A 20,547-nucleotide genomic window follows, 5' to 3' on the forward strand; every position below is an offset into this window, starting at 1 on the left:
TATAGGTCTGCTTGTTCTGACCAGATAAAGGCCTGATGATGTTTTTACCAGTTGAATCAGGTGTACTTGTACAGTGGAACTGGCTGGGGACTAGCTGAGGACAATGGGGGGGAGGTACTTAAGGAGAGGTTTGGGATCATTCCCTTTCTTCCTCGAGCATCCATACACGTACCATGTGATGTGGGTTTTCTCAGGATGCTCAGTTAGTCAGTGAGCACTGTATGTCCACACAGACAGAGATCGTTCAGATAGGGCAGGCTTATGAGGCCTGTTATATTAGGAGTTAAGACAGACCTGCACAGTGCCTCTCTCTAGTCTAACATGAGAATAATGGCCTGCACGGTGTCTCTCTCTAGTCTAACATGAGAATAATGGCCTGCACGGTGCCTCTCTAGTCTAACATGAGAATAATGGCCTGCACGGTGCCTCTCTCTAGTCTAACATGAGAATAATTGCCTGCCCATGCCTCTCTCTAGTCTAACATGAGAATAATGGCCTGCACGGTGCCTCTCTAGTATAACATGAGAATAATGGCCTGCACAGTGCCTCTCTAGTATAACATGAGAATAATGGCCTGCATGGTGCCTCTCTAGTCTAACATGAGAATAATGGCCTGCACGGTGCCTCTCTCTAGTCTAACATGAGAATGATGACCTGCACGGTGCCTCTCTCTAGTCTAACATGAGAGTAATGGCCTGCATGGTGCCTCTCTAGTCTAACATGAGAATAATGGCCTGCACAGTGCCTCTCTCTAGTCTAACATGAGAATAATGGCCTGCACGGTGTCTCTCTCTAGTATAACATGAGAATAATGGCCTGCACAGTGCCTCTCTCTAGTCTAACATGAGAATAATGGCCTGCACAGTGCCTCTCTCTAGTCTAACATGAGAATAATGGCCTGCACGTTGGCTCAGCCCCCTTAGTCACACTAAGCCCTGTAATCCACTGGCCTGATACACATTTCATCCTCAGATGCGTTTTCACAATGAATGTGTGTAACACTGTCTGTATTGATGAGGCTAATGTGCAGTAGCAGCAGTAGGAGCCTATGTCCAAGTGAATGTGTATCTCTGGGAGTTGTCCACTGTTGTTGTGTATAGGGCTGTGTTTTCTGGGGTTTTATATCCAGCTGTTTAGCTACGGAACACTATATATTATATCTGGAACTGTAGTAGATATGAGCCTTCAGAAATATTTCCCAAATATTTCATAACTTTACTGGCCAACATCTACTGTCACATTCCAAGAATACCAGGATGCAACACACACACACACACACACACACACACACACACACACACACACACACACACACACACACACACACACACAACAGCATACCAGCAGACATGACCTTGATGTTGGAACAATACAAGGAAAAATAACATTCAACAAATTGCCATGCTTCCATCTGTCCAGTTGTGAAAACAAACTGGAGTGAAACAGTGTGAAAGTTGAATGTGTTTGTGAAGTTTTCCTTTGTTCAGTGTAACAGTGTTAGTCTTTAAAGTGTTTGTGAGGTTTTCCTTTGCTTAGTGTAACAGTGTTAGTCTTTATAGAGTGAACTGGAACACACTGACTGCCATATTCAACTAATGATCTGGCACGTCTTTAATGAAGATAATGTCAGCTCATCAGTCATGACTTAGTCAGTGGTTTCTGATTAGATCTATGTGACAGTAGGCCTATGTGACATACAGTTGAAGTCGGAAGTTTACATACAGTCCACCTTAGCCAAATACATTTCAACTTTGAGATGTTGCCTCAATATATCCACATAATTTTCCCCTCTCATGATGCCATCTATTTTGTGAAGTGCACCAGTCCCTCCTGCAGCAAAGCACCCCTACAGCATGATGTTGCCACTGTTAGGTTGTAGTCTACAGTAAACTGTTTTTTATAACACCATGGTCCAGTTGTAGTCTACAGTACACTGGTTTTATAACACCGTGGTCAGGTTGTAGTCTACAGTCCACTGGTTTTAAAAGACCATGGTCCAGTTGTAGTCTACAGTACACTGGTTTTATAGCACCATGGTTAGGTTGTAGTCTACAGTAGACTGGTTTTATAACACCATGGTCAGGTTGTAGTCTACAGTAAACTAGTTTTATAACACTGGTCAAGTTGTAGTCTACAGTAAACTAGTTTTATAACACCGTGGTCATGTTGTAGTCTACAGTACACTGGTTTTATAACACTATGGTCAGGTTGTAGTCTACAGTAAACTGTTTTTTATAACACCATGGTCCAGTTGTAGTCTACAGTACACTGGTTTTATAACACCGTGGTCAGGTTGTAGTCTACAGTCCACTGGTTTTAAAAGACCATGGTCCAGTTGTTGTCTACAGTACACTGGTTTTATAGCACCATGGTCAGGTTGTAGTCTACAGTAGACTGGTTTTATAACACCATGGTCAGGTTGTAGTCTACAGTAAACTAGTTTTATAACACTGGTCAAGTTGTAGTCTACAGTAAACTAGTTTTATAACACCGTGGTCATGTTGTAGTCTACAGTACACTGGTTTTATAACACTATGGTCAGGTTGTAGTCTACAGTAAACTGTTTTTTATAACACCATGGTCAGGTTGTTGTCTACAGAACGCTGGTTTTATAACACCATGGTCAGGTTGTTGTCTACAGAACGCTGGTTTTATAACACCATGGTCAGGTTGTTGTCTACAGAACGCTGGTTTTATAACACCATGGTCAGGTTGTTGTCTACAGAACGCTGGTTTTATAACTCCATGGTCAGGTTGAAGTCTACAGTAAACTGATTTTATAACACCATGGTCAGGTTGTAGTCTACAGTAAACTGATTTTATAACACCATGGTCAGGTTGTAGTCTACAGTAAACTGATTTTATAACACCATGGTCAGGTTGTAGTCTACAGTAAACTGATTTTATAACACCATGGTCAGGTTGTAGTCTACAGTAAACTGGTTTTATAAGGAAGCTTTATTCATTACTTCTTACACTTTTTTCCAGAAAAATGCATATTTCCTTGGATGTAATCTGACCAGGTAACAACCAAAATAACATATGTCCCATGACGTGTTTATCTTCTCATGATAAATATGTTGTTACTAGTTGGTTGTAATTTGGTTATATGATGTCTTCTCAACTAGTTTTCAACCAGAAAACGTGATTAAAGATGCATTTGAAAATGTTGGTAGACAAAGATGCTTTACAGTTGTACATCATTGAGGGAACAGAATTGAATTTGCCCTTTTCAGTAATGGCATTATTTCCTGCTTATTTAGACCAGTAAGCAGCCGCATGATTTAATGTCCTAAAACAAAGACCTTTCTTTACTCTATCAGCAGCCGTGACATTTACATAATATTTACATAAACATCCAGTTTACATCAGATTTACTGAAGTATCCTCTTTGCATCTGTTAATGTGGATCAAGGAGAGGATGAGTATGAGTGCAACACATTTGCAGTTTTGCCTACGGTTAAGAATGTCAGAATCCTAGTGCATTTTGGTCTGAATAAGGTAAGGGCTCTTTTCCTATCGCTTGTCTTTGGGTTTATGCAGAGCTTGAGGGGTGAACTGCTTACAGTGAATTGGATCATTGTTGGAACCGGTCAACAAACACACACAGAGTAGTACATTGTCATCATGTCTATCCCAAGTTGGCATTTAGGAGCACAACAGGGGCGTTCAGTGAATATCCCCCAAAGGAGGATTCCCATACTGTGGCTTAGTGGTGACCAACATGGGACAAAGGTGGTATTTGGACTTTAAATGAACAACAACTTCAAAATGCTTTATAGTATTGCTAGATGCTTCACAAGTCATTTACAAGTAAAGTCATACTAGAAAATGATGTTTTGTTTTAGGTAGAACTCAATATGTGTTTAATTCTGTGTGGCACATGAGTGGTCCCTCTCCCATGTAGGCTTATTCTCAAACTGAGATGCTGAAGAGAAAATGGCCGAACCCCGGGCCTAGGGCCCATAGACACGTCTGTCGATGTGAAAGGATCAGACCAATACACGCCGTGTGGTAGTAGCTCTGCCTATTCCTCTCATAGACTTGGTGGTACATTTACTCTGTGGCTTGTAGGCCTGCTCTGAGTCATGTAGTAGAACTAGACCTTGTAGGCCTGCTCTGAGTCATGTAGTAGAACTGGACCTTGTAGGCCTGCTCTGAGTCCTGTAGTAGAACTAGACCTTGTAGGCCTGCTCTGAGTCATGTAGTAGAACTAGACCTTGTAGGCCTGCTCTGAGTCATGTAGTAGAACTAGACCTTGTAGGCCTACTCTGAGTCATGTAGTAGAACTAGACCTTGTAGGCCTGCTCTGAGTCATGTAGTAGAACTAGACCTTGTAGGCCTGCTCTGAGTCATGTAGTAGAACTAGACCTTGTAGGCCTGCTCTGAGTCATGTAGTAGAACTAGACCTTGTAGGCCTGCTCTGAGTCATGTAGTAGAACTAGACCTTGTAGGCCTGCTCTGAGTCATGTAGTAGAACTAGACCTTGTAGGCCTACTCTGAGTCATGTAGTAGAACTGGACCTTGTAGGCCTGCTCTGAGTCATGTAGTAGAACTAGACCTTGTAGGCCTGCTCTGAGTCATGTAGTAGAACTAGAGCTTGTAGGCCTGCTCTGAGTCATGTAGTAGAACTAGACCTTGTAGGCCTGCTCTGAGTCATGTAGTAGAACTAGACCTTGTAGGCCTGCTCTGAGTCATGTAGTAGAACTAGACCTTGTAGGCCTGCTCTGAGTCATGTAGTAGAACTAGACCTTGTAGGCCTGCTCTGAGTCATGTACAGTGCCTTGCGAAGGTATTCGGCCCCCTTGAACTTTGCGACCTTTTGCCACATTTCAGGCTTCAAACATAAAGATATAAAACCGAATTTTTTTGTGAAGAATCAACAATAAGTGGGACACAATCATGAAGTGGAACGACATTTATTGGATATTTCAAACTTTTTTAACAAATCAAAAACTGAAAAATTGGGCGTGCAAAATTATTCAGCCCCTTTACTTTCAGTGCAGCAAACTCTCTCCAGAAGTTCAGTGAGGATCTCTGAATGATCCAATGTTGACCTAAATGACTAATGATGATAATTACAATCCACCTGTGTGTAATCAAGTCTCCGTAAAAATGCACCTGCACTGTGATAGTCTCAGAGGTCCGTTAAAAGCGCAGAGAGCATCATGAAGAACAAGGAACACACCAGGCAGGTCCGATATACTGTTGTGAAGAAGTTTAAAGCCGGATATGGATACAAAAAGATTTCCCAAGCTTTAAACATCCCAAGGAGCACTGTGCAAGCGATAATATTGAAATGGAAGGAGTATCAGACCACTGAAAATCTACCAAGACCTGGCCGTCCCTCTAAACTTTCAGCTCATACAAGGAGAAGACTGATCAGAGATGCAGCCAAGAGGCCCATGATCACTCTGGATGAACTGCAGAGATCTACAGCTGAGGTGGGAGACTCTGTCCATAGGACAACAATCAGTCGTATATTGCACAAATCTGGCCTTTATGGAAGAGTGGCAAGAAGAAAGCCATTTCTTAAAGATATCCATAAAAAGTGTCATTTAAAGTTTGCCACAAGCCACCTGGGAGACACACCAAACATGTGGAAGAAGGTGCTCTGGTCAGATGAAACCAAAATTGAACTTTTTGGCAACAATGCAAAACGTTATGTTTGGCGTAAAAGCAACACAGCTCATCACCCTGAACACACCATCCCCACTGTCAAACATGGTGGTGGCAGCATCATGGTTTGGGCCTGCTTTTCTTCAGCAGGGACAGGGAAGATGGTTAAAATTGATGGGAAGATGGATGGAGCCAAATACAGGACCATTCTGGAAGAAAACCTGATGGAGTCTGCAAAAGACCTGAGACTGGGACGGAGATTTGTCTTCCAACAAGACAATGATCCAAAACATAAAGCAAACTCTACAATGGAATGGTTCAAAAATAAACATATCCAGGTGTTAGAATGGCCAAGTCAAAGTCCAGACCTGAATCCAATCGAGAATCTGTGGAAAGAACTGAAAACTGCTGTTCACAAATGCTCTCCATCCAACCTCACTGAGCTCGAGCTGTTTTGCAAGGAGGAATGCGAAAAAAGTCAGTCTCTCGATGTGCAAAACTGATAGAGACATACCCCAAGCGACTTACAGCTGTAATCGCAGCAAAAGGTGGCGCTACAAAGTATTAACTTAAGGGGGCTGAATAATTTTGCATGCCCAATTTTTCTGTTTTTGATTTGTTAAAAAAGTTTGAAATATCCAACAAATGTCGTTCCACTTCATGATTGTGTCCCACTTGTTGTTGATTCTTCACAAAAAAATACAGTTTTATATCTTTATGTTTGAAGCCTGAAATGTGGCAAAAGGTCGCAAAGTTCAAGGGGGCCGAATACTTTCGCAAGGCACTGTAGTAGAACTAGACCTTGTAGGCCTACTCTGAGTCATGTAGTAGAACTAGACCTTGTAGGCCTGCTCTGAGTCATGTAGTAGAACTAGACCGTTCACGGCTGCTGAGTGGCGCAGCAGTCTAAGGCGCTGTATCTCACTACTAGAGGCATCACTACAGACACCCTGGGTCGAATCCAGCCTGTATCACAACCGGCCATGATTGGGAGTCCCATAGGGCGGCGCACAATTGGCCCAGTGTCGTCCGGGTTTGGCCGATGTAGGCCGTCATTGTAAATAAGAATTTGTTCTTAACAGACTTTCCTAGCTAAATAAAGGTTACATTTAAAACAAAATCCACATCTCCACCAGTGTCTTGGGGTTGTTTCAGGATGGGACCAACATCTTCACACCACCTCTCCCAGTTGGTCAGACCAGAGAGAGAGAATAAGGAGAAAGTAGATGACTCTTTCCCAATTTGTCTTCCATTGACTCCTTGCATCCTCCCTTTACGTCGCATTGGAGGGGAGGGACATTTGATTGATCTTTTCCTCCAATGTGTTTTAAGAAGGAGGCAAGAAGACTAATTGGAAGAGAGGCTACCTGTCATTCCCTCTCTCCCACTTCCCGCCTCCCAAGACTGCTCAAACAGCATTCCTCCTCTTGGGCTTAGTGTTTAAACAGGTCAGGACATGCTCATACCATCTCTGACTCCTAACTGCAGTGTTGCAGACGTGCTGGTGTTGTGACAGAAGTCCTGCTCATCTTTACCAGAATTACCACAGTATAGTATTGATGTTTAATGAAGATGTCAGTTGGCTGATCCAAGCCCAGTAAACCTCTGTAGAGCTACAGAGAAAAAGATGCCACAGAGATGACTTCTTACCAATATTGCTACAAGACCAGTTGAGTAACAGTAGGAAACAGGTTTAATGCATTGTAAGACTTGTAATAAGCATGTATGACCCCTTAATCATTGGGGCTCCCGAGTGGCGCAGCGGTCTAAGGCACTGCATCTCAGTGCTAGAGGTGTCACTATAGACCCTGGTTTGAATCCAGGCTGCATCACAACCGGCCGTGATTGGTAGTCCCATAGGGCGGCGCACAATTGGCCCAGCGTTAGGGTTTGGCTGGGTTAGGGTTTGACCAGGGTAGGCTGTCATTGTAAATAAGAATTTGTTCTTAACTGACTTGCTGACTTGCCTAGTTAAATAGTTAAATAAATAACAGCCATTGCAGTGTAGATACAACATATTATACAGGCATTATGAAGGCTCATACCCTATATGTACAGTTGAAGTCAGACGTTTACATACATCTTAGCCAAATACACTCAGTTTTTCACAATTCCTGACATTTAATCCCAGTAAGAATTCCCTGTCTTAGGTCATTTAGGATCACCACTTTTATTTGAACAATGAAATGTCAGAGTAATAGAGAGTGATTTATTTCAGCTTTTATTTATTTAATCACATTCCCAGTGGGTCATAAGTTTACCTACACTCAACTAGTATTTGGTAGCATTGCCTTTAAATTGTTTAACTTGGGTCAAACGTTTCAGGTAGGCTTCCACAAGCTTCCCACAATAAGCTGGTTGAATTTTGTCCCATTCCTCCTGACAGAGCTGGTGTAACTGAGTCAGGTTTGTAGGCCTCCTTGACCGCACACGCTTTTTCAGTTCTGCCCACATGGGATTGAGCGGACCTCTTTGTGATGGCCACTCCAATACCTTGACTTTGTTGTCCTTAGGCCATTTTTCCACAACTTTGGAAGTATGCTTGGGGTCATTGTCCATTTGGAAAGACCCATTTTCGACCAAGCTTTAACTTAACTGATGTCTTGACATGTTGCTTCAAATATATCCACATAATTTTCCTACCTCATGATGCCATCTATTTTGTGAAGCGCACCAGTCCCTCCTGCAGCAAAGCAACCCCACAGCATGATGCTGCCACCCCTGTGTTTCACGGTTGGGATGGTGTTCTTCGGCTTGCAAGCCTCCCCCTTTTTCCTCCAAACCTGTTGATGGTCATTATGGCCAAACAGTTCTATTTTTGTTTCATCAGACCAGAGGACATTTCTCCAAAAAGTACGATCTTTGTCCCCATGTGCAGTTGCAAACCATAGTCAGACTTTTTTATGGCGGTTTGGAGCAGTGTCTTCTTCTTTGCTGAGCGGCCTTTCAGGTTTTGTCAATATAGGACTTGTTTTACTGTGGTTATAGATATTCTTGTACCTGTTTCCTCCAGCATCTTCACAAGATCCTTTTCTGTTGTTCTGGGATTGATTTGCACTTTTACGCACCAAAATACGTTCATCTCTAGGAGATGGAACGTGTCTCCTTCCTGAGCGGTATGATGGCTGCATGGTCCCATGGTGTTTATACTTGCGTACTATAGTTTGTACAGATGAACGGGGTACCTTCAGGCATTTAGAAATGTCTCCCAAGGATGAACCAAACTTGTGTAGGTCTTCACATTTTTTTCTGAGGTCTTGGCTGATTTGTTTTGATTTTCCCACGATGTCAAGCAAAGAGGCACTGAGTTTGAAGGTAGGCCTTGAAATACATCCACAGGTACACCTCCAATTGAATCAAATGATGTCAATTAGCATATCCGAAGCTTCTAAAGCCATGACATCTTTTTCTGGAATTTTCCAAGCTGTTTAAAGGCACAGTCAACTTAGTGTATGTAAACCTCTGACCCACTGGAATTGTGATGCAGTGAATTATAAGTGAAATAATCTGTCAGGAAACAATTGTTGGTAAAATGACTTGTGTCACAAAGTAGATGTCCTAACAGACTTGTGTCACAAAGTAGATGTCCGAACCAACTTGTGTCACAAAGTAGATGTCCTAACAGACTTGTGTCACAAAGTAGATGTCCGAACCAACTTGTGTCACAAAGTAGATGTCCGAACCAACTTGCCAAAACTATAGTTTGTTAACAAGAAATGTGTGGAGTGGTTGAAAAACGAGATTTATTGACTCCAACCTAAGTGTATGTAAACTTCCAACTTCAACTGTATACACAGGAGTAAAGAATTACACCCAAGTGTTACAAAAAGTTGCATTAATGTTGTAGAATGTGTTGTGCAACTGAACTGTGTTATGGCACAACCAGTTTGTAAGAGTAATTAGCCTATAGTATCGGGTGACTGTCACTATGATGAGATGTGAATGGCAGCATAGGGCCTAGGCCAGGGGCAGACTGGGACCAGAAATCGGCCCGGGCATTTCATCACGCTGGAGTCTGACAATTTTGGGCAGGTTTCTGTGTCTGTGCTCATTAACCTATTGAATTTACTAGTTTTAATTGACTAATTTAACTAATAAAATAACTTAAAATACTGTATGGTTTTGTATCTCTCTTTGGCATAATGCTGCCACAAACAAGGGCCTACATTATAAGTAGGCTAACAATGAAAAAGTCATTTCTTTACTTTTCATTCAAGTCACCGATAGTTTGTGTTCCTGTTTATTGTCTCATTGTATTCTGAGGTAGAGTTGCAGTATTCTGAAGTCGACCTATGTGACCACACACACACACACACACACACACACACACACCTCCGATTTGAGTCTGACGTATGTGGTGGAGTGTTGAAGGCAGCAATATTGCACAGATTGCCAATGTACTGCACTATCTGTGTGTCAATCTCTTTCCCTGCCTCCACCACCACTCAACTCTGCTGCCTGTTTTCCTCCCAACAACAGCAGGGTGTGTGTGCTTGGGCCGCCTGATCTCAGTTTAACAAGGCAACAGGTCGGAATAGAGTGAAATAGTAATGGCGTCTTTTTGTAGGAAATAACTCTGTCATGGTTCATTGAACAAAGCCTATGGGGAAATGAATGGCGTTTTTGGATAAACACTGAAAATAAGGTCTGTAGTTAATTAACACAGGTTTAGGAGATCTTATACGTTTTGTTCAAATCAAACTTTATTTGTCACATGTGCCGAATACAACATGTGCTTACTACAAGCCCTTAACCAACAGTGCAGTTAAAGAAAGAGTTAAGAAACTATTTACCTAATAAACTAAAGTAAAATGATTATAAAATAACAATGAGGCCATATACAGGGCGTACCGGTACTGAGTCATAGTGCGGGGGTAAAATAGAAATAGTCAAGGTAAAATAGAAATAGAAATCCCTGATCACACTTGTGACGTTGGCTAGCCAAGCTCATGCCCATAAACGTGTCATCGGGTCTAACGCCAAACTGCGCATGTGCAGGGCGTCAAAACATTGGCACTCCTTCGATATAAAGTTGTTTTTGACAAAAATTCAAACGTGTCAGTATGTCACTTTCACGCGGTTGGAGTAATGGCATGTTCAACTCCTTAATATATTGGCTCGCATCTAGGTTGTGCCTTTCGATTGCGAGAAAATGAACAACTAAGGAAGAATGTTTCCTTTCTCTCATTGATATCTCAAACCCCAAAACTCGGCCTGGTCTGTTTCACCAGCGTTCCCTGGGTTAGAAGCTCTGTGATTATACTGCGCATTACGCAAAGACGTGCGTGCCATTTGCCGCGCCTCTTCCCGAACAGAGTCACTGCTGCGCAGACACAGATTGGCTTGTCAAAGTACGCGAAACAACTCCCTTCAACTGCTAACTCCCTTCCTTTGAATAGCAACCCATCAGATACCGTGTTTTATAGACGTGATTCCAGTACATAATAGTAAAAGTTATTCAATTAACAGTTTAAATAGCATTGGTTTCGTATCCGCAAGGTGAGCGGTGAAAACGTTGAAGCACCCACTCATTTGGAATAGCCTACTAGACCGGAAAATGGTTCTCAAATCGGAAGACGGAGTCGGTAAGTTATACTACATAGTGAGAAAAATATTATTCTGATCTGAAATGTATTCGCAAAGTTTGCTCACTTGTTGTCAATAGATAGCCGATTCAATTCTGTGTTTTACGAAATGATTCAGAGAGCTCAGAACTTTAGTCTGTAATGAGCTTTGGTGGTGAGCGTGAGAACTCAACCACAAAATGTCTTCTACTCTGAGTCGGCGATGGGGTGGCCTTGCTTACAATGTTTACTTACTAAGTTGACTAAGAAACAATTCCTCCCGGAATGCCACTGATTTCCATAGTCCTGAAAACAAATTCCATGCAGCCTACTATTCTAAGGAAAGTTGTTGGGGTTATGATCATATTCATTGTCAATAGATTTCTGCATGATTCCGTTTATTATATCAGTTGTCTCACACATTTGTTATTTTGAGGTTATGTTATTTATTGGCCATGTATTATTTAATTTAGAGACCTTCAATGTATTACTACAATAATAGTAGAGGGACAGCCTCATTTTTCCTGAATAAATAATGTAGGCCTATTTCCATGCTTGACACATTGTAACATTAGTTACAGGGATGCATTGTAAAACACATAATGCGTTGTGAATCTATAGATTACCAGCACATTTGATGTATTATTCTGGTTGAACAGGATCTTGTTGTTCAACTGTTGGGTTTTTGTGTTTAGTGTCACTTTACAGTGAATTAATCACTATAAGGGTCTGTTCACTAGCAACAGGTGTTTGTCTGCAGCCCTGCAGTTTCATTACCAAAGTAGGCAGTTGGCACGTTCAGTAACACTTAGCAAGAGCCTAAAGTGATCTTATATCTGTGTAATAATGCTCAGTAATTTAGTAACAATATTGCATTCATGTTTTTGTTGTTATGGTAATTGCTTTGTAATGGAGTTGAGTAGTTTTAGTAATTACACAAGAGGAGTTAGGATTATTCCACCTGGGTAATAACAAAACCGCTCCATTAAATGCCATAATACATCACAATGTTAATGCAATGTTATTACAAGAGCAATCACAGTTTTAGAAGAGCAACTTCATGTTAAATACCACCACACATTCTAAAGAGATCAGCCATATTGTTCTTTGGGTGTAATTTCAGTCAATGCTTCTTTCTTTAAGCAAGATCCCCCCCCCCTCTTATTAGGCTAGAAATTCCCATTAGTCATAACCATTAAATGTGTAATTTTCCTATAAAAGACCCTGTCGCCTTTGATGTCTGTAGTGAAAAGAGGAGGCCTTCATGTTGCCTGTATTGTTTAATGTTCTTTTCATCTATGGTTTGGTGAGACTGTGGGTCGTTAAAAATTCGCAGTTTTAGCCCACTTCACGTCCTTGTTAATCCTGTTAGAGAAACTGTGAACTAGAGGTCGACTGATAATGATTTCTCAACGCCCATACCGATACTGATTATCGGAGGACCCCAAAAATTAATGGAGGACCAAAAAAAGCCGATACCGATTAATTGGCCAATTATTTTATGTATATATATTTGTAATAACTGACAATCACAACAATACTCAATGAACACTTTTATTTTAACTTAATAAAATACATACATTAATTTAGTCTCAAATAAATAATGAAACATGTTGAAATAGGTTTAAATAATGCAAAAACACAGTGTTGGACAAGAAAGTAAAACTGCAATATGTGCCATGTAAAAAAGCTAACGTTTAAGTTCCTTGCTCAGAACATGAAAACATATTGAAGCTGGTGGTTCCTTTTAACATGAGTCTGCAATATTCCCAGTTAAGAAGTTTTAGGTTGTACTTATTATAGGAATTATAGGACTATTTTATCTCTATACCATTTATATTTAATATACCTTTGACTATTGGATGTTCTTATAGGCACTGTAGTATTGCCAGCCTAATCTCTGGAGTTGATAGTCTTGAAGTCATAAACAGCACTGTTCCTCAAGCATTGCTAAGACTTGCTGTTTGAATGAATGCTTACGAGCCTGCTGCTGCCTACCATTGCTCTGTCAGACTGCTCTATTAAATATTAAATCATACACTTAAGTATAATATAATAAACACACAGAAATACGAGCCTTAGGTCATTAATATGGTCAAATCCGGAAACTGCTGCATATACCCTGACTCTGAAGGCACTGAACGCAAGAGAAGTGACAATTTCCCTAGTTAATATTGCCTGCTAACATGCATTTATTTTAACTACATATACAGGTTTAAAAAATATCTTATTTTGTATTGATTTTAAGAAAGACATTGTTTATGGTTTGGTACATTATTGCAATGATTGTGCTTTTTTCGCGAATGCGCTTTGTTAAATCATCACCCGTTTGGGGAAGTAGGCTGTGATTCGATGAGAAATTAACAGGCACCACATTGATTATATGCAACGCAGGACACGCTAGATAAACTAGTAACATCATCAACCATGTGTAGTTAACTAGTGATTATCTGAAGAATGATTGTTTTTTAGAAGATAAGTTTAATGCTAGCTAGCAGCTTACCTTGGCTCCTTGAAGCCACAAGGTCCTCTTGATGCTGCACTCGCGTAACAGGTTGTCAGCCTGCCAAACCGTTTCCTCGTGGAGTGCAACGTAATCGGCTTCCAAAAAGGCAGATTATTGATTGTTATGAAAACTTGAAGTCGGACCAAATTAGTCGGCCATGCCGATTTTAATCGGTTGACCTCTACTGTGAACCCCTCTGACTGACTGAACCCCTCTGACTGACAGTATGCCACATGCCAGATGATTTATTTACAGTATGGAATTCACAACTAAATGTTTGCCAGCTGGATATCTTCTAACTATTAAGTTAACTGTCTAGAATGTGCTCAATGCTCTGCAGTTGTGCATTTATGGTTTGCTAACTTAGTAGCTAGTTATCTAGCTAAGTGGTTAGCTTCTTGCAATCAAGCTCCTCTTGGGAAGAGCAGAGAATCCCCTCCGGATCAAGAGCCTTGCTGTCTAATATTAGTTTTGTGAGTGAACTAAATAGGGCATCGGGTACCATTTGGACTCTCTGTCTCTAGGCCTGGTTACTGTGCTGATAACATTTCCCCAGGAGTGGCCCCTTTCTCTCTGGCAGTCACATTGGACGCAGGCGGGCTCAGCGGAACCAAGCCATCTCTTTCCTTCCTTCCTCTTCTCTCTCTCTCTCTCTCTCTCTCTCTCTCTCTCTCTCTCTCTCTCTCTCTCTCTCTCTCTCTCCTTGTCTTCTACAGTTCTAGAACAGGTAGCAACAGGTTGAATGTTTGTCATAGCAGCAGAAGTCACTGATCAGTGCTGTTGATGAGGCCCCTGTGTTAGACTGTAAAGGCTGCAGTGCTGCTGCTAACAGTCAGTTTTGTTGTGACCTCTGAAGCGACGCATTTCAAGAACTCTGAAAATGTGCCATTCAAATGTTGTGGCTGGGCTGCCCATGCTTTGGTTGTGCACTTTTAGGAACTTGATTTGTTTGGGCTGTGGGGGAGGGAGGTTAAAGTGAAAGGATGTTTTCTATTACATATAGAGCTGTACATGCTAGAGTGCCTACCCATAGTATTCACTGATGGGATCTCTATTGTGTGCTCGGTAATGTGACTGGAATAATAGATTACTCTCTGTGTGTCTCTGTGTGTCTCCTGTGTGTCTCCTGTGTGTCTCCTGTGTGTCTCCTGTGTGTCTCATGTGTGTCTCTGTGTGTCTCCTGTGTGTCTCCTTTCTGTCTCTGTGTGTCTCCGTGTGTGTCTCCTGTAGGTCTCTGTGTGTCTCTGTGTGTCTCTGTGTGTCTCCTGTGTGTCTCTGTGTGTCTCTGTGTGTCTCCTGTGTGTCTCTGTGTCTCTGTGTGTCTCCTGTGTGTCTCTGTGTGTCTCTGTGTGTCTCTGTGTGAAAGAGAGAGTATTAAAGGGAGCAGGAGAAAGAGAGACCATAGGAACAATGTTAGAGATGGAAGCTATGTGATGATGGTGTCCCAGACAGCTGTGTGAAGCATCGTTGCTTGGCTTTGGGGTCAGTTTGACTAATGGCTATAGTCTGGAGATGATGCATCTCAGCCTATGTTCCATTATACTAGCAAACAATACACAACCCATTTCTTGATCCTACGTCATTTGCAAGTGTGGACAGTGGAAAACAAGAGGTCCTGCTCCTCAGAGTGGAGGGTGGAGGACTGTGGTCATGAAGGAGGAGGAGGTTGTGTTGGGGTGCACTACACCTTTCCCACAGTCAGGGCGTTGACTGACTGCCGCTCACTCTGCGCTTTCTCTCTGCCCTAGAGCTGTGAGAAACGGCCACAACAGGAAGCCAGCAGAGCTCTCAATGAGCCTGGCAGGAAGTGACGTGTGTGTCTGTGTTGGAGGGCGGGGGGGGGGGGGGGTGTACCACACACACACGGCCTGGGTGGGTGGGATAGTGTGTGCGTGTCTGTCTTGTGTGACAACCACTGTGTGTGTGGCCGGCTCTGTGTCAGCTACTGGTGTGGACGGCCTATAATGCCAGTGGGGATGTTGACAGTATAACGAGGCAACAGTGGCTTCAGCATCAACATGGAGCAAACAGCAAAGCTGTTGTAGATACATGGTGACGCTTCCCGTTGGTGCAGATCTAGGATCAGCTTCCCCGCCCTCAATCCTAACCTTAACCATTAGTGAGGGAAATGATCAGTGTGTAGGTCAACTTCACCCTACTCCTTCACTCCCACCACTACCAGGATATCAGGATGTTTATGTTGTGTGTGTTGGTTTAGTCTAGTGATGCAGCTCAGCTCACACAGTCTACTGCTGTTCCCCCTGTACCAGAGTAGGGCACCGGTTGAACCCCTACTCCCCCTGTACCAGAGCACAGCACCGGTTGAACCCCTACTCCCCCTGTACCAGAGCACAGCACCGGTTGAACCCCTACTCCCCCTGTACCAGAGTATGGCACCGGTTCAACTGCTGCACCCCCTGTACCAGAGCACAGCACCGGTTGAACTGCTGCTCCCCCTGTACCAGAGCACAGCACCGGTTGAACCGCTGCTCCCCCTGTACCAGAGCACAGCACCGGTTGAACTGCTGCTCCCCCTGTACCAGAGCACAGCACCAGTTGAACTGCTGCTCCCCCTGTACCAGAGCACAGCACCGGTTGAACTGCTGCTCCCCCTGTACCAGAGCACAGCACCGGTTGAACTGCTGCTCCCCCTGTACCAGAGCACAGCACCGGTTCAACTGCTGCTCCCCCTGTACCAGAGCACAGCACCGGTTCAACTGCTGCTCCCCCTGTACCAGAGTAGGGCACCGGTTGAACCCCTACTCCCCCTGTACCAGAGCACAGCACCGGTTCAACTGCTGCTCCCCCTGTACCAGAGCACAGCACCGGTTGAACCCCTACTCCCCCTGTAACAGAGCACAGCACCGGTTCAACTGCTGCTCCCCCTGTAGCAGAGCACAGCACCGGTTGAACCCCTACTCCCCCTGTACCAGAGTAGGGCACCGGTTCGTTCAACTGCTGCTCCCCCTGTACCAGAGCACAGCACCGGTTCAACTGCTGCTCCCCCTGTACCAGAGTAGGGCACCGGTTGAACCCCTACTCCCCCTGTACCAGAGCACAGCACCGGTTCAACTGCTGCTCCCCCTGTACCAGAGCACAGCACCGGTTCAACTGCTGCTCCCCCTGTACCAGAGCACAGCACCGGTTCAACTGCTGCTCCCCCTGTACCAGAGCACAGCACCGGTTCAACTGCTGCTCCCCCTGTACCAGAGCACAGCACCGGTTCAACTGCTGCTCCCCCTGTACCAGAGCACAGCACCGGTTCAACTGCTCCTCCCCCTGTACCAGAGCACAGCACCGGTTCAACTGCTGCTCCCCCTGTACCAGAGCACAGCACCGGTTCAACTGCTGCTCCCCCTGTACCAGAGCACAGCACCGGTTGAACCCCTACTCCCCCTGTACCAGAGCACAGCACCGGTTGAACCCGTACTCCCCCTGTACCAGAGCACAGCACCGGTTGAACCCCTACTCCCCCTGTACCAGAGCACAGCACCGGTTGAACCTCTACTCCCCCTGTACCAGAGCACAGCACCGGTTGAACCCCTACTCCCCCTGTACCAGAGTACAGTACTGGTTCAACTGCTGCTCCCCCTGTACCAGAGCACAGCACCGGTTCAACTGCTGCTCCCCCTGTACCAGAGTAGGGCACCGGTTGAACCCCTACTCCCCCTGTACCAGAGCACAGCACCGGTTCAACTGCTGCTCCCTCTGTACCAGAGCACAGCACCGGTTGAACCCCTACTCCCCCTGTAACAGAGCACAGCACCGGTTCAACTGCTGCTCCCCCTGTACCAGAGCACAGCACCGGTTGAACCCCTACTCCCCCTGTACCAGAGTAGGGCACCGGTTCAACTGCTGCTCCCCCTGTACCAGAGCACAGCACCGGTTCAACTTCTGCTCCCCCTGTACCAGAGTAGGGCACCGGTTGAACCCCTACTCCCCCTGTACCAGAGCACAGCACCGGTTCAACTGCTGCTCCCCCTGTACCAGAGCACAGCACCGGTTCAACTGCTGCTCCCCCTGTACCAGAGCACAGCACCGGTTCAACTGCTGCTCCCCCTGTACCAGAGCACAGCACCGGTTCAAATGCTGCTCCCCCTGTACCAGAGCACAGCACCGGTTCAACTGCTGCTCCCCCTGTACCAGAGCACAGCACCGGTTCAACTGCTGCTCCCCCTGTACCAGAGCACAGCACCGGTTGAACCCCTACTCCCCCTGTACCAGAGCACAGCACCGGTTGAACCCCTACTCCCCCTGTACCAGAGCACAGCACCGGTTGAACCCCTACTCCCCCTGTACCAGAGCACAGCACCGGTTGAACCCCTACTCCCCCTGTACCAGAGTACAGTACTGGTTCAACTGCTGCTCCCCCTGTACCAGAGCACAGCACCGGTTCAACTGCTGCTCCCCCTGTACCAGAGTAGGGCACCGGTTGAACCCCTACTCCCCCTGTACCAGAGCACAGCACCGGTTCAACTGCTGCTCCCTCTGTACCAGAGCACAGCACCGGTTGAACCCCTACTCCCCCTGTAACAGAGCACAGCACCGGTTCAACTGCTGCTCCCCCTGTACCAGAGCACAGCACCGGTTGAACCTCTACTCCCCCTGTACCAGAGCACAGCACCGGTTGAACCTCTACTCCCCCTGTACCAGAGCACAGCACCGGTTGAACCTCTACTCCCCCTGTACCAGAGCACAGCACCGGTTGAACCCCTACTCCCCCTGTACCAGAGCACAGCACCGGTTGAACCCCTACTCCCCCTGTACCAGAGCACAGCACCGGTTCAACTGCTGCTCCCCCTGTACCAGAGCACAGCACCGGTTCAACTGCTCCTCCCCCTGTACCAGAGCACAGCACCGGTTCAACTGCTGCTCCCCCTGTACCAGAGCACAGCACCGGTTCAAATGCTGCTCCCCCTGTACCAGAGCACAGCACCGGTTCAACTGCTGCTCCCCCTGTACCAGAGCACAGCACCGGTTGAACCCCTACTCCCCCTGTACCAGAGCACAGCACCGGTTGAACCCCTACTCCCCCTGTACCAGAGCACAGCACCGGTTGAACCCCTACTCCCCCTGTACCAGAGCACAGCACCGGTTGAACCCCTACTCCCCCTGTACCAGAGCACAGCACCGGTTGAACCCCTACTCCCCCTGTACCAGAGTACAGTACTGGTTCAACTGCTGCTCCCCCTGTACCAGAGCACAGCACCGGTTCAACTGCTGCTCCCCCTGTACCAGAGTAGGGCACCGGTTGAACCCCTACTCCCCCTGTACCAGAGCACAGCACCGGTTCAACTGCTGCTCCCTCTGTACCAGAGCACAGCACCGGTTGAACCCCTACTCCCCCTGTAACAGAGCACAGCACCGGTTCAACTGCTGCTCCCCCTGTACCAGAGCACAGCACCGGTTGAACCTCTACTCCCCCTGTACCAGAGCACAGCACCGGTTGAACCTCTACTCCCCCTGTACCAGAGCACAGCACCGGTTGAACCCCTACTCCCCCTGTACCAGAGCACAGCACCGGTTGAACCCCTACTCCCCCTGTACCAGAGCACAGCACCGGTTCAACTGCTGCTCCCCCTGTACCAGAGCACAGCACCGGTTCAACTGCTCCTCCCCCTGTACCAGAGCACAGCACCGGTTCAACTGCTGCTCCCCCTGTACCAGAGCACAGCACCGGTTGAACCCCTACTCCCCCTGTACCAGAGCACAGCACCGGTTGAACCTCTACTCCCCCTGTACCAGAGCACAGCACCGGTTGAACCCCTACTCCCCCTGTACCAGAGCACAGCACCGGTTGAACCCCTACTCCCCCTGTACCAGAGCACAGCACCGGTTGAACCCCTACTCCCCCTGTACCAGAGTACAGTACTGGTTCCCAGCCGCTGGAACCTGTATACATGTGTGAGCTGAGCTGCATCACTAGGCCTATACAGCACACTTACTATAAAAACCACCAGCTCGTCTCTCTGCCTTGTGCTGACAATGACAGTCACACACACACACACGCGCGCGTAAGGGCTTGCATGGACACACATATGCAAGCACACACGTGCATGCGTATAAACACACACACACCCCTTTAGAAGTTCCTTTCTCATAGGTCAGCTAGAGTCATTTCCCCTGGCCCAGTTGAAACCACATGGGCTGGATCATGAGACCACGTCTCTAGCTAGGGAGTCAATCTGTATGATCCTGTTAACCTTAAAGGGATACTTTATATTCATCTCCAGCACCACCACAACATCACCATATGTGATAGTGGCAGGTTTCTGTGTTTTGTAGTAAAAAAGAAGTGTTAAAGTGTTTCCAATGACATCAACATGCCGTCTCACAATTGGTCAAAATCACACGATGCACACCGATGATGTCATTGGAAACACTCATCTTCCTCTATCATTTTCACCACAAAACATAGAACCCTGTCATTTTCACAGATGTTGATGTTGGGGTGGTGCTGGAGATGATGAATATAAAGTAGAAACCTGGTGAAGTTTCCCTTTAAGGGAGAGCTCCTAGGGGGTTAATGACTAGCTATTGATGATGTAGGTCCCAGAAGGGTCCGTCTTCCTACCACTGTAGGAGCCTTTATATCAAAGTTGGAATGTAACTTTTTTCATCATCTCAATGTGTCTAGTAGTGGTCGACCGGCATGGCCGATTAATTAGGGCCGTTTTCATAATAATCGCTAATCGGTTACATAGCTCTCCCCGAGGAATCTGCATGGCAGGGTGACCACCTGTTACACGCGTGCAGCAAGGAGCCAAGGTAAGTTGCTAGCTAGTATTAAACTGATCTTATAAAAACAATCTTAACATAATCACTAGTTAACTACACATGGTTGATGATATTACTCAA

The 20,547-nt window shown here is 45.5% G+C and overlaps 1 protein-coding gene across 3 annotated transcripts in view; it reads left to right on the plus strand.

Annotated features, from left to right (window-relative positions):
• LOC109879557 (cytohesin-1) overlaps positions 1-20,547 on the plus strand; it is a 118,650-nt gene that overhangs the window by 27,222 nt on the left and 70,881 nt on the right. Inside the window, exon 1 of one of the 3 annotated variants that reach the window (XM_031816550.1) lies at positions 10,877-11,204. The exons of the other annotated variants lie outside the window; for them this stretch is intronic. Within the exon in view, the coding sequence (XP_031672410.1) occupies positions 11,177-11,204 (28 nt within the window). The 5' untranslated portion in view covers positions 10,877-11,176. Of the gene's footprint in view, positions 1-10,876; positions 11,205-20,547 lie in introns of those variants that run through there. 3 annotated transcript variants of the gene reach the window in all.

This window comes from Oncorhynchus kisutch, unplaced genomic scaffold (assembly GCF_002021735.2).
Source record: "Oncorhynchus kisutch isolate 150728-3 unplaced genomic scaffold, Okis_V2 scaffold819, whole genome shotgun sequence".
Lineage (NCBI taxonomy): Eukaryota > Metazoa > Chordata > Actinopteri > Salmoniformes > Salmonidae > Oncorhynchus > Oncorhynchus kisutch.